Source organism: Typopeltis vanoorti, chromosome 9 (genome assembly GCF_054136105.1).
Source record: "Typopeltis vanoorti isolate ZY-2024b chromosome 9, IOZ_Tvanoo_1.0, whole genome shotgun sequence".
Lineage (NCBI taxonomy): Eukaryota > Metazoa > Arthropoda > Arachnida > Uropygi > Thelyphonidae > Typopeltis > Typopeltis vanoorti.
The window spans coordinates 113,029,490-113,043,313 of record NC_143557.1 but is presented as its reverse complement, the minus strand read 5'-3'; the positions used below and the strand labels follow the sequence as shown (position 1 = coordinate 113,043,313).

Here is a 13,824-nt window from a genome sequence, read left to right as displayed (position 1 = left end):
AACTTTAAGAAATAGGTAATGAATGTTGTTATTGCGATGAAATCCCTTTCTCAAATGTATGCCAATGGTGAGATTCAAACTCACAGCCTGTTGGTTGGAGAGCAGGTACACTAACCACTCAGCCAACAGGCTGGCAAATATATATTAATTGGTCTGTAGTTTGCTAATTCTGTTTTAGAGCCACCTTTATGTAATGGAACTATCTTATCCTCTTTCCATTCCCTTGGAACCTTGCCCAAGCTGAGACTTAAAGTGAACAACTATTGAACAATTAATTATATCAATTATTAATATTGTTGTTTACTGACATTTAATATTAGAACACTGATTATCAAGGAAACAACTGTTAAGTAATTAAGTAACTGATATATCCTGAAGAACATTATTGTCTTCATGAATACAGAAAATGTTAAAAAAAAACGGGCCAAAAAAATATAAAAATAAATAAAAATGGATCAGTTAAAAGAAAAAAAAAAAAAAAAAAGGAACATCCTAAGAGTGAACAAAAAAAAAAAAAAAAAAAAAGAAAAAAGAACAGTCTACTATAGTAGCATAGCATGGTACTTGTAAATTTTTGGTTTATTGTAGTATATAAGATATATGGCTAATCCACTGCTGATTTTATTTTATTTTATTTTTTTTTTAATTTATGATACCTAGTTACTAAGACCAGAGACCAGCTAAGTTAGCTAGTTTGGGGATTTTCTTCTCTGAACAGACATGTAGGATGACCTGTTGAAATCTATAAATAAGAACACTGTATTCTTTGAAACATAATATTTTCTGAAAAAAAAAAATGTTTAGGAAATAATTATACTTGTATATACAAATATTTGGTACTTACTGCTTCAAACTTAAATTTATATATCCTTGAAGTTATATAATGGAGATGAAAATTCCACATATTAATTATTACTTCAGTAAAGGCAAATAAGAGAAATTTTAAAAGTATTGATTTTGAAATCATGATACATTTATAATTTTAATCACAAATATAAATTTATTTACAGATCTGAAGATTTGCTCTTAACCCTAACATTTGACCTTTACAAATCCAATAAGGTCCATCTCAAAAGAGAAAGAAAATTATCAAATGAATTAACTGCTTTTGCACAAAACAACACTTACATTGTGTAATATAAGTATATGGGCATCACATAAAACATCTGCTGTCACAACCTAAAAAATATTAAAAACTAAATTTGGAACTGAAAATCTTAAGATTGTAATAAAATATAATGTACACAAAAACTAGAAAAAAAAAACAATAGTAATTACTGTAAATAAACAAAACAAAAAAAATATACATATATATAGCAGTTAACTTCAACTCAGCAGATGGAACTTCCAATTAAAGATTTTGTATTTGTACATTCTGTTCTATTAATATGCCACATATGATTTCCTAGAATTAGACTAAATTCATTCTGAGACTTCAATGAATAGTCAGCAAATTATTACAAAATGATGTAACAGCAAAACAAAAATCTCCACTATTTTAAGGCGAAATTTCTTCCCAGTTTCAAAGCTACGTGCTAATTAGATAACATGTTGGGAGATTTAGAGACTTGAGTTACAAGAATAAAAAATAGTATATACAGTGAACTCTCAATTATCTGACCTTCAAATGAATGAACCTTCAATTCAATGACTGTTGAATGGGTTAGAACATTCAATTAATTTCTGGTGCAGCATCACATAACAGAACCTTCAGTTATCTAACCCTTCAATTATCTGGATGGGAAACTGCTCTAGTGTTGTGGTTAGATACTTGAGAGATTATTGTAATACTGAATCTATCAAAACATCTATTTTGTTATTATGACCTTTTTCTTGACTATTAGTATTAATAAATTAAAGACTTAATTCTGTATGTTAGTCAAGTAAATGTTAGTTTAATATCCAACGTTTCACTGACTGATATCTGTCAGCATTTTCAAAGGAATACACTGGTAAGCAATAGAAAGTAACAAACACCAGGAAACTAACCGACAATTCTAAAAATTATATAAAGTTATCACTATGCGTGATACAATGATATAATATGCGTGTCACAAGCGTTTTATTTGTTGAGATATTTAATGTAATTTTCGTGAAAGTTCATTTCTTTTTGGTTAAATGATCTGATTAGAGTTTTCCATATATCTGGTAAGATTAGGCCTTGATTCTTATTTAAGTTACCTGTTGAACGGACGACTGTAGCAGCTTCTTTAAATGTTCTGGAATGGTAGTTGTCTTCTATGTAGGGTATATGACTCATATCCCATTCAATATTATGGTTGGTAGAGGCAAAGTGTGAAGAAAGACCTGATATATTCTGTCTGTTATTCCTTACATAGCCTATGTGTTCTTTCTTTCTTGTATCAAAACTTCTAGATGTCTGTCCAATGTAATTAATACCGTAAGAACAAGGTATGCTATAAACTCCAGAGTATGTGTAGAAAGGATGGCTATCTTTCAGTGATCTTATAAACTTTTGAATGTCTCTCAATAGGTTTGAAGGTTACTCTGATATTATATGGTTTTAGAAGAAGAGCTAATTTTCTGGATATGGTACTAACAAATGGGATTGTTATAGAGCTGATGTACTGGGTTTCATCTCATTGTCTTTGCAGTATGTCAGACATAACGCAAAGTTTTGATGGTTTTGGTGAAATGGTGGAAAGAATCTTTTCCACCATTTCCTATCCTTTTCAAATTTTTTTGAAAAAAAAAAAATTTCCATAAAAAGGTCCATTGATTTGGTGGAGATATGTCGATGACATGTTCATCATCTGGAACGATATCATGGAAAACCTTCTCATGTTTCTTAATAAAATCAACTCACTATACAATAAGATCAAATTCACTATGGAACTGGAGAAGAACAAAAAACTAACTTTTCTTGACATTCTCATGAAGAGAGAAGATAACAATATCCAACTGTCCATTTACAAGAAACCCACAGATACAGGTATATATCTACATTATTCGTCCAACCATCATAGATCACAAAAACACAGCATCATTCATATGTTCTGTAATAGAGCCTTAAGGTCTATTTCTAAAGAAGCTGATGTACAGAGAGAACTGTCACAAATAGCTAACACTCTATCTCTGAATGGATACCCTTCTAACATTTTAAACAAATTGCTATTTAAAGACAACCTCCAACAACGTGTTACGGTGTCCCAATATGTGTCCACAGCTGTCATGCCATATATTAATTCAGTTTCCACAAAATTGGTGAGAATGTTAAAACCTCATAACATCAGAGTGGTTTTTAAACCAACTACCATGATCAGACAAATCTTAAGATCACCCAAAGATGAGGTACCTTTCTTCAAATTTCCTGGAGTATATGAAATTCCATGCACGTGTGGCCTTTCTTACATTGGTCAGACTTCTAGAAGTTTTGAAATAAGACAGAAGGAACATGTGGGGGATGTCAATCACAATAGAATCATCATATCTGGTTTAGCTCATCATTTCTCAACATCAAATCACGTTATAGATTGGAAAAACAGTTCTATGCCTTACATCGAGAATGACCAGACACAGAACTTTCAAAGAAGCAACTGTGGTGCTACGCACAGACAATAATTTAAATAGAAATCAAGGTATTATTCTTAAAGACATATGGAAAAATTTCATCATTTCTCTCAGTTTAACAGAACTATAATATGCAAAAAACTACACAACACGTGGTCATGTACCGGATTCTGACTGAAGCATTCAAACACGAATTATCAAATGTAATGGCCTAGCAGTTACTAAAGTGTATGTTTTTCATGTAACTTGATGCATTTGTTTTCACACCAGTACAGCTTTGAAAATGCTAGACAGTGGCTAGTGAAACTTGTGGGCTCTTTGTATATTTTATCATTATATCTTATGGTCTTTTAGCAATAAAAGCTCTTAAATTATACTTTAATAAATATTTCCAATATTTCAGCAACGTCACGTTGCCATCTTCAAAAGGAACTTACAAAAAAGGCACATGCACGTTGGCACTACATAACAGTAACTGAGAATGAAGTGATGAAGCTATTGTTCTCCTAAAAGTCCTGATGGTGCCCTCTAGTGGGCTAAGTAGGTGTTCTTGTAGTAAAAGAAGAGGAAGATTTATATGGGTCCTAATGGAATCAAAAATCTCATTGCAGTAGACACATACAATACATTAATGCAATACCTATGACAGATCTCCTTAAACTTCTTCACTGTTGGGAACTAACAACTACCTTTGGTAATCTATTCACTCATTCACCACTCTTCAAGTAAAGATCCTAGTCCATACATCCTTACAAACCACACTCTTAGAAACTTCCAAGTGTGACCCTTTGTTTCCCCCCCCCCTACTCCCCATATATTGAAACTTTTCTTTTATGTCAATCTTATAGAATTCCTTTAGTAACTTATAAATTTCTATTATATTCCCTATCCTCAGCAAAACTCTGCAACCACACACCTTCAATCTATCCTCATAGAGAACATTTCACAGACCTATTACAAGCTTGTTCACTCATTTCTGAATTCTCTCCATTAATTCCTTAGCCTTAGATTACTTGCATTTCTAGTCCACAAGAAATGCAAATGATCAAATATGAGGATGGTCTGAAAAGTTCTTGGCATCGACCATAGATGGCAACACTATTGGCAAGATTTTTTTTTTCTAAGTTGGTACATCTGTCATAAGCATCCATGTGAAAATGCAAGTCATTCTATCAAGTAGTTTGCTTTATACAGCTGTCTGAAGCAAAGGTGTTGTCTGTATCCCTTGAAAAAGATAAAATTGAGTATTGTGCGTTTATAAAATTCTTTGTAAAAGAATGTTTAACACCAAAAGAAATTCATTCAAAGTTCATAAAAGTTTATTGGCACTCTTCTCCTTCATTTTTGACATTTAAGAAATGGGCTGCCGATTTTAAATATGGCCGTACCAGCCTCGAAGATGATCCACGTGAAGGACGTCCAAAAAGTGTAACGACACCAGAAATCACTGATGAAGAGCATGATATGGTATTGGATGACTGGTGAGTCAAAGTGTGTGAAATTGATGAGACTATAGGCATTTCAAATGAACGTGTAATATATTTTACATGAAGAACTGCAAATGAAAATGCTTTGCGCAAGATGGGTTCCACGCTTGCTCACAGCAGATCAAAAATGCAATTGCATTAAAATCTCTGAACAGTGCTTGGAGTGTTTTAACAAGAATAAAACCAATCTTGTGGACAATAATCCCTTCTACAAACATCCTGGTGTTTACAGAATTACCTGCTCATATGGCCTTTCATATATAGGTTAGACATCAATAAGTTTGAGGATAAGAGAAAAAAGAGAACGTCTTGAAGATGTTACTCATAACAGAGAAGAAAACTTCTAGTTTATCACCATTCCTATACACACTATGACACCAATTAGAACAAAAGCCCTATGCCCTACTTAGAAGATAACTTTATCTCTAGTTAGAAAAAAGAATTAACTATGGTCATCTTTCTCATGGCACCCTTAAAAAGAACCAAGGATTGATCCTGTGTGACATTTGGAAATATCTCATTAGATATTTTCAGACACCAAGTTTCAACTCTTCAGCAAAACATCTGCAAACAATGCTGAATGGCAGGTCACTCATGCCACCTTCCATGTCTTCCACTTTTCCATTATTCATACTGTAATGGTTCCTACAGGCTTCACTTGGTAGTGTTTTTTAGTTTACAGATGCTAACACTACAATTATATTGTTTGCTTACTCTGATGAAGACAATCATCCTTTTCGGTTAATTTATTTCCTGTAATATTACAACCAATAAAAACTAAAAACTGTTATTCTTTAATACTGATATTGGGAGAGGTTTAAATGAGAATATGCAATTTGTGGATAAGAGAAGAATGGGGGATATGACTGTGGGTCACCCTTGGAAACAGTAGAGGGCAGGTGTGAGTAGACAGAGTCAGAGGAGATTTTTGTATGGAGAGTGACTGGTGAGTGGAATGCACAGCCTGATACTGTAATAACTTGGAAAGAGTGTATGCATTTAAGGCATGGTTTGATGAGGTGTGTGTGATGTGATAACAAGTGAGACCCTATGATGAGTCTTTTGCCTCCAAGGAGGTATAAAAAAAATAAAATGTCTACAGCTTGATGTATATCCAAATATTATCATCATCATCAAATTCCTGACATATCCTCAAGGGGTGTACAGTATATGACAGTACTACATGAAAAACTTACATAATTACTAACTTCCTATCTACAATTTTCCTTCAAAATCAATCTGTTACCTGTTAAGACTCCAACATTATCAGATCTTATATTTCTGTCTTCTAAGGCACTTTTTACTGTATCAGGCCACCCTATATCTTGGTCTTCCTCTGGGTCTTTTTCCTGTCAACCTGCAGAAAACACTTGGTTTGCTAATCATTCCTCTCCCATTCTGTTTAAGTGACCAAGCCACCTGAGATTAACTCTGCTAACACATTCCTGGATGCTAACAATGTCAAGTTCTTTCCTAATATCCATGTTTTTAATATGATATAGCCATTGATGCCATCTGTTCACGCCCCTAATCTTTCTCAGGACTCTCATATCTGTGGACTCTAGTCTTTGGTCAAGTGTTTTATTTCTAACCCATCCAAATAATATCCAAATATTATGAAATATGTATATAAAAGCACAATTCAATAAGTTCAAAATAAAGATTTTGCTTTCATACATGTGGCATATGTAGCAAGACTTAAGCAATGGTTATTATTACCAGTATTAACTCTTGTTACTACTTATTTATTCAAACCAGATTCCTAGGAGCAGAAAAGTACATATCTGAACTGCACCACACAGTGAGCAGGCAGAGCATGGAATGCATTCCAAAAGAGGCTAGTGACAATGCAGACAGTATATGAGCTTAAGGACAAAATCATCATCATCATCGAATTCCTGATATGTACCCTTGGGGGGGGGGGGGGGGGGGTACAGGATATTATGATAATAATACATAAAAGAGTTACATCATATTATTAACTTCCTTATTGTCTATTTTCCTAGAAATCAATCTGTTATTTGTCACTCCAATTATTAAAAGAATTTATATTTCTCTCTTTTAAGGCAATTTTTATTGTATTAGAAGCTCAAAATCTATGTGGACTTCCTCATAGTCTTTTTCCTTCTATCCTTGTAAATAACATTTGTTTTACTAACCTTTCCTCGCCCAATGGGTTTAAGTGACTATCACACCTGAGATTAGCTCTGCTAACACATTCCTTAATGCTAACAATGTCAAGATCTTTCCTACTATCTTCTTCTTCTGCAGCTTTTCCCACTTAAGTAGGGTCGCTGTTTGTAGTGAGTCTCCTCCACAACCTCCTGCCCTGGGCTGTGGCCACGTCCAAGTTCTTCATCCTCAAGTCCTCCTCCACCATCTCCCTCCATCTCTTCTTTGGCCGCCCATGCTTCCTACTCCCCTGAACATCCATCTGTATGACCTTTCTTCCCACATACTCTTCCTTCCTCCTCATCACATGACCAAACCATCTCAACCTTGCCTCCTGTATCTTTGCTCCTAAGTTCGTAACTTTCACCGTTCCCCTTACATAGTCATTTCTCAGATGATCCTTTCTGGTCCCACCGCACATCCACATAAGCATTCTCATCTCTGCTACCTCTATCCTGCTGATGTTATTTTTGCTCAGGACCACAGTTTCCATAGAATACATCATAACTGGTCTCATTACTGTCCTGTAGATTTTGCCTTTTAGATTGATCGGCACCCTCTTATTGCATTGCACTCCAGCCATCTCTCTCTCTCTCTCTCTCTCCAGTTCCTCCATCCTGCATCTGACTTCCTTCTCGACCTCACCATCCTCTTTCATTGTTGAACCTAAGTATCTAAAGTCACTGACCTTCCTGATGACATTTCTTTCCAGCTCCAAATCAGTCTCCTTGCTGCCATCCACTTTGCAACACATATACTCTGTCTTACTTCTGCTGAGTCTCATACCTCTCTCTTCCAGTACTTTCCTCCAACTTTCCAGTTTAGCTGCCACTTCTCTTGATTCTACACACAGCACGATGTCATCTGCATACAACATAGTCCAAGGCGTGTCTTCTCTCACCACCTCCATCACAATATTAAACAGGAACGGACTTAATGCTGACCCTTGATACAAGCCAACTGTCACTGGAAAACTTTCTGTCTCTCCCAGGCAGGTCCGAGCTCTTGTCTTCACATTTCTGTACATCTCCTGCACCAGCCTGACATATTTCTCCAGTACCTTCTTCTTCCTCAGACACCTCCAGACTTCTTGCCTTGGCACTCTATCATACGCTTTCTCCCAATCAATAAATACCAGATGTAGCTCCCGTTGCTTCTCTCGAAACTTTTCCATCATCTGTCGTAACCCAAAGATAGTTTGGGTTATGACAAATGTTGTAACCCAAAACTATCTGGGTCGTCAATCGACGTCTGTTGTGAATCGACCAGGCATGAAGCCAAATTGCTCCTTTGCAATCTCCACCTCCTTCCTCAGTCTTCCATCAAGAACCCTCTCTAGGATTTTCATTGTGTGGAATATCAACTTTATTCCTCTGTAATTCTTACAGTCTTGTGCATCCCCTTTACCTTTGTAGATGGGGACAAGAGTACTTTCCTTCCATTCCTCGGGTATATTTTCCTTTTAACAAACTTTTATTAACAGGTCACACAGAAGGTCAAATTCCTACTATACTTATTTTTAATATGATACTGCCATTGATATCACCTGTTCACTCTCCTAATCCTTCTCAGACCTCTCATAGCTGTTGGTCTTCAGTCTGTGATCAAGTGTTTTATTTCTAACCCAGCTCTCAATGGTTTGAACACTGACTTGTATACAGCTAGTTTAGTGGGGTGACTAATTTCTCTATTATTCCATATTTTGCTGTCTATTTCCATAATTAATTTTCTCTTTGACTCATATCATAGTTTGAGCTGGCATTGAAGTTTTCTGATCGGATGCCCTTCCTGACATCAACCCTCGCATTTATCCGGGCTTGGGACCAGCACCTATTGAGGCTAGCTTGCCTCCTTCGGTGGCTGCATAAGACGAACTAACTTAGCAAGATAGGAAAGACTCACCCCTAGCCCTCGAATACTCTAATAGCAGGGGGAAGGAGCAAGGAGAGGAGAAAGAAGAAAAGAAAGAAGAGGAGGGACCAGTCTACAGAATAATATAACAGATATATATTACATGAAGTAAGGCATGGTCCAGCATCTCGTACCTCGGGTTTTGCCATGCCCATACTGACTAAAGTGAGCCCTTGAGGTTGAGGAAGGTATGGAGGAGACTCATTATCAACCGTGACCCCACTTAAGTGGGAGAAGCTGCAGAAGAAGAAGAAGATTTCCATAATTAATTTGTCATCTTCAGTAAAAATTGTGCCTAAATAGCTGAAATGTTTCTTGTTCTATAGATTCTCCATTCAGAAAGTTGCTGATGTTTCAATGTTTCTGGCTATTTTCAATGTCTTTGTCTTTTTATTGCTGATTTCCATATTTATCATAGCAATTATTCAATTTAGTCAGTGATTGTACTTGTACTGGATTTATTTAGAAGTATAACATAATCTGGATAAGTAAACTGCTGAGATTAATATCTCCAATTTTGATATCAGGTTTAATACTTTTTTCAGGACAAAATAAACTATGAATTTATTGAAAATGTTGATATTTTAATGAATTCAAACTAACATCCTTGGGAAAGCAAAACATTTGGAACACAATATGGTGAGTGACGATTACTTGGATGAAGAAGAGAGTATTATTCCATTCATAATGCTATAATAAGGCCACATCTGGATTACTTCACAGATCTGGTCACCTGGATAGGAATCCAGGTGACCTCCTTGGGGATGAACGAAGTAGTGTGAAGGATCTGGAGGTAAGTCATAACCAAGATTATTATTATTATTATTACTGTTATGATCAGTAATATATGAAAAATTATATATATTAAAATATATATATATGTACTTATAAATTAAATTGAAAAATTTTTTTAATTAAATTAAAAATAAATTAAAAATTATATATATTAAAAATCTAGTACTAATATACTTGTTAACCACACCCTTATGAAATTTTCAGGGGTGACACCTCTTGTTCTCTCTCTCCCTTCCTGCCATATACCGAAAAAAAGTTTTCAGTTAATCCTATAAAACCCTTTTAATAACTTATATGCATCTATCATGTCCCCCCCCCCTCTTATTCACCTATCAGCTAGTTTTTGAAGCATACAGACCTGTGATCTATTCTCAAAAGGTGCATTCCACTGACCAGTGAAAATTTTGGTCACATCTGGCCCATCTCCACCACTTCATTCTTCCCAAGGAATCCAGGTGACCAGATCCATGGCACTAATCCAGATATGTGAACTTATTAAAGACTTATAAAAGGAAATAATAACCTCCTTATTCCTGCCTATCCACATGTTCTTAAACGGCCACGTAATCTGATGTGCCCACCTTCACAATATTCTCTCTAAATTTCAACTCCATATCCACAGCCACACTCAAGTCCCTGGCATCATCAGTTTCGTGCAGTTCAGTTCAGTTCCATCAATATAGTACACAGTGAGTGACTTGAACTTATAGCCAGTTTTATCAAAAAAAAAAAAAAAAAAATCAGCTAACACCTTTTTATTCCTGTATACGGGGAGTAGGCGAGGCCATTTAGCCCTATCTAACTTTTGGAGACTGAGTGGGCAGTTCAATCTCCACTGGTACCAATCAGAGATAGATAGCCCAAGACTATCACTAATTAAGCAGTACTCAGTGAAGAGAGACGGCTCAAATGTGCCGCCATCTCGTGGTCCCTAACCCTAACACAATATATTTAATGTCTGAAATAATGTGGGTTCTACGGTCGATTTTCTTGAGTTTACAGGACGAAAAACCCGAGTTTCCGGGAGGAAGAACCTGCTTGCCCGTGCCAGAGATCGACTAACTCGGGAACCGGTTGAAAAAAGGCTTAGAAAAATTTCCTCTAGTCGCCGACTAGACTCGAAACCAAGTCTTCCTTTGTGCGGCCAAGCACCGTGGTTGGCAAACGCCACATCCACTGAGCCAGTTTTATCATATATATACTACAGACATAATTTTGTATTGCCTAAATTTGTTGTCAAAATGATCCAAAAGAAACAACTTCAACTTCACAAATTTTAATAACAACGCTAAATATTAAATTTCATTCAATACCAATAACTAATGGAGGAATTATTATTATTATTTCAAGTCATTTTAACAATAAAAATGGTGCTATGATAGAAAATAAATAAATAACAATATTATTATTATTACCCAAGACCACATGGAGTCAAAGACTCATCTGGGAAGTCCTTTTATCACACACATCTCATCATACCATGTTGTCTTAAACACACTCAAACTCCTTGCAGACACCACAATCTCAGGCAAGGCATTCTAATCATTCACAACTCTGTATGGAAAAAACCTGCCTCTCACTCCCCTACTCACACCCTCTTTATACAGTTTCTAGGGATGACCTCTGGTTCTCCCCTGATCTTCCACTGTAGAAGTTCTCTGTAGAACTTCTCCACCATTGATCTTATAACAACCCCTTACCAACTTGAAGATCTCTATTATATCTCCCCTCTTCCTTCTCTCCACCAGACTCTGCAAATTACATCTTCTCAATCTTTCCTCATACTCAACATTCCAGAGGTCAGAAACTACCTTAGTCAGCCGCCTTTCGACCCTTTCCAACATCTCTTCATCCTTCTGAAAACCTGCTGACCAAATCTGGGCACAATAGTGCATATGTGGCCTAATCAAAGCCTTATACAATGGAACAAGAATCTCCCTACTTCCACGTCAGTGTTCTCCGCATCATTCCCAGAAGTCTTGGTGTTATCTTCACAATTTTGGCGATGTGTCCCCTAAATTTTAGATCCTTATCCACTATCACCCCCAGATCTCTTATTTCCTCTACCTCCAACAATATATTCTCAGCAAGCATAAATTCTGCATCCCATCTTTGTTTTCAAAATTTTAAAACCTTACATTTTGCAACATTGAACTCACATTCCCATTTGCTTGCCCAATCACTCAATTTATTCAAGTCTTCTTGTAAAGCCACAACATCTTCACTACTCTTTATGGCTTGTCCCAACTTTGCATCATCTGCAAACAACTGAATATCTCCATCCAAATCTTCGACAATTTCATTAATATACAAGTTAAATAGTAATGGCCCTAAAACAGACCCCCGAGGCACTCCACTAGTGACTTTCCTTTTCCTGGATATCGCACCCCCATACACAACTTGTTGATACTATCAGATAGCCAGTCTCCAATCCAATGCACTAATCTAATATCCAACCTCATCTGCACTAGTTTCACTGTCAACTTATCATAAGGAAGACTCGTATTAAAAAAATATGTCAAGGCAGGCGTCAACTCTCTGGCACATTCCTTCAGAATACACGGTGATATCTTATCAAAAGCTTTTGCGAAATCCAAGTATATTACTATGTATCCTTCTCCTCTGTCCAAGGAAGCAGTCACTTTATTGTAATAAGTAAGTAGATTACTAAAACATGACCTCCCTTTAGCAAATCCATTCTGTCCATCAAAGATTATATCATTGTTGTCAACCCAACTCTGGATCCTAGTTCTCAAAAGCTTCTCCAACAACTTAACCACAAAACCTGACACATAGATAGGCCTATAGTTTGATGCTTGAGTTCGATCACCTCCTTTATGAAGTGACACAATCTTGCCCTCCTTCTACTCCTTAGGAACTTGACCAAGTGGAAGACTCGTATTAAAAAAATATGTCGAGGCAGGCGTCAACTCTCTGGCACATTCCTTCAGAATACACGGTGATATCTTATCAAGTCCCACAGCCTTATTTACATCTAGTTTATTCAACTCCCCAAACACCTCTTGCTCACTTACAGGCAGTCTCTCCTCCCCATCATCAACTGCTCTCAATCTCTCCATGAAGTCACATTCACAAGATTGAAAGATCTTTATGAACTGCTCATTAAGTGTCTCCACCACACATTCTGCAACAGCTGTCTTTATACCATTTCCTCCAATCAATGTCATCCTTCCATAATCATTCTTTCTTTTGCTGGCTACATATCAAAAGAACTCCCTAGGATTATTCTTTTTGGCTTCATTAGCCAACTGCTGTTCATACCTCTCTTTAGCTACTCTCACCAACCAAGTCACCCTCCTTGCCTGGTCTTTGTAGACCTCATGAAATTGGTTACTTCCACTTCTCTTATGCTGCCTCAACAATGCCCTTTTTCTCTGTATCGCATGCTTAATCTCTTTATTTATCCATCTCACACCTACTAAGGTAGGTGTGAGATGTGTGTATATGTGTGTTATACAAACACGCTTATAGGCAGTCCAACTTATGTAAATTATTCTGAAAGAGCCATGAAAAAGAATTCAAGTTATAAAAATTTTACTTACATATATACATTACTTGCACACTACCTGACAGTAGGCATCTGCAAGGCAGACAACCTATGCAATGCAAGGGTGACTGAACCCTGATAAGCTGTGTATTTGTATTCGTACACTTTGCATGAGCTGGGGTAGAGTATAATTATAACTGAAAAAAGGAACAGAAGTGAAAAAAGTGAACCCATGCATGTATAAACACACCAAAATTGATCCAGAGATGAAAATAGATCTAGAAGATAGGACAGAAAGAAGTGATATGATAGAGACCTACAAGTTAGTAAGGAGGGTTGTTGGAAATTTTCCCACTTGTTTATACTATAAATTAAAGATGCCAAGAAATTATATTCTTGGTTTAATCCTTTAATCAAATG

At 36.2% G+C, this 13,824-nt stretch overlaps 1 protein-coding gene across 5 annotated transcripts in view; it reads right to left on the bottom strand.

The window, feature by feature from the left end:
- Nucleotides 1-13,824, bottom strand: part of LOC150103432 (L-fucose kinase-like) — a 455,316-nt gene that overhangs the window by 404,200 nt on the left and 37,292 nt on the right. For all 5 annotated transcript variants that reach the window (XM_090397435.1, XM_090397431.1, XM_090397433.1 and 2 more), the window contains one exon: nt 1,129-1,179. In XM_090397435.1, coding sequence (XP_090253561.1) covers nt 1,129-1,179 — 51 coding nt within the window. The remainder of the gene's footprint in view (nt 1-1,128; nt 1,180-13,824) is intronic.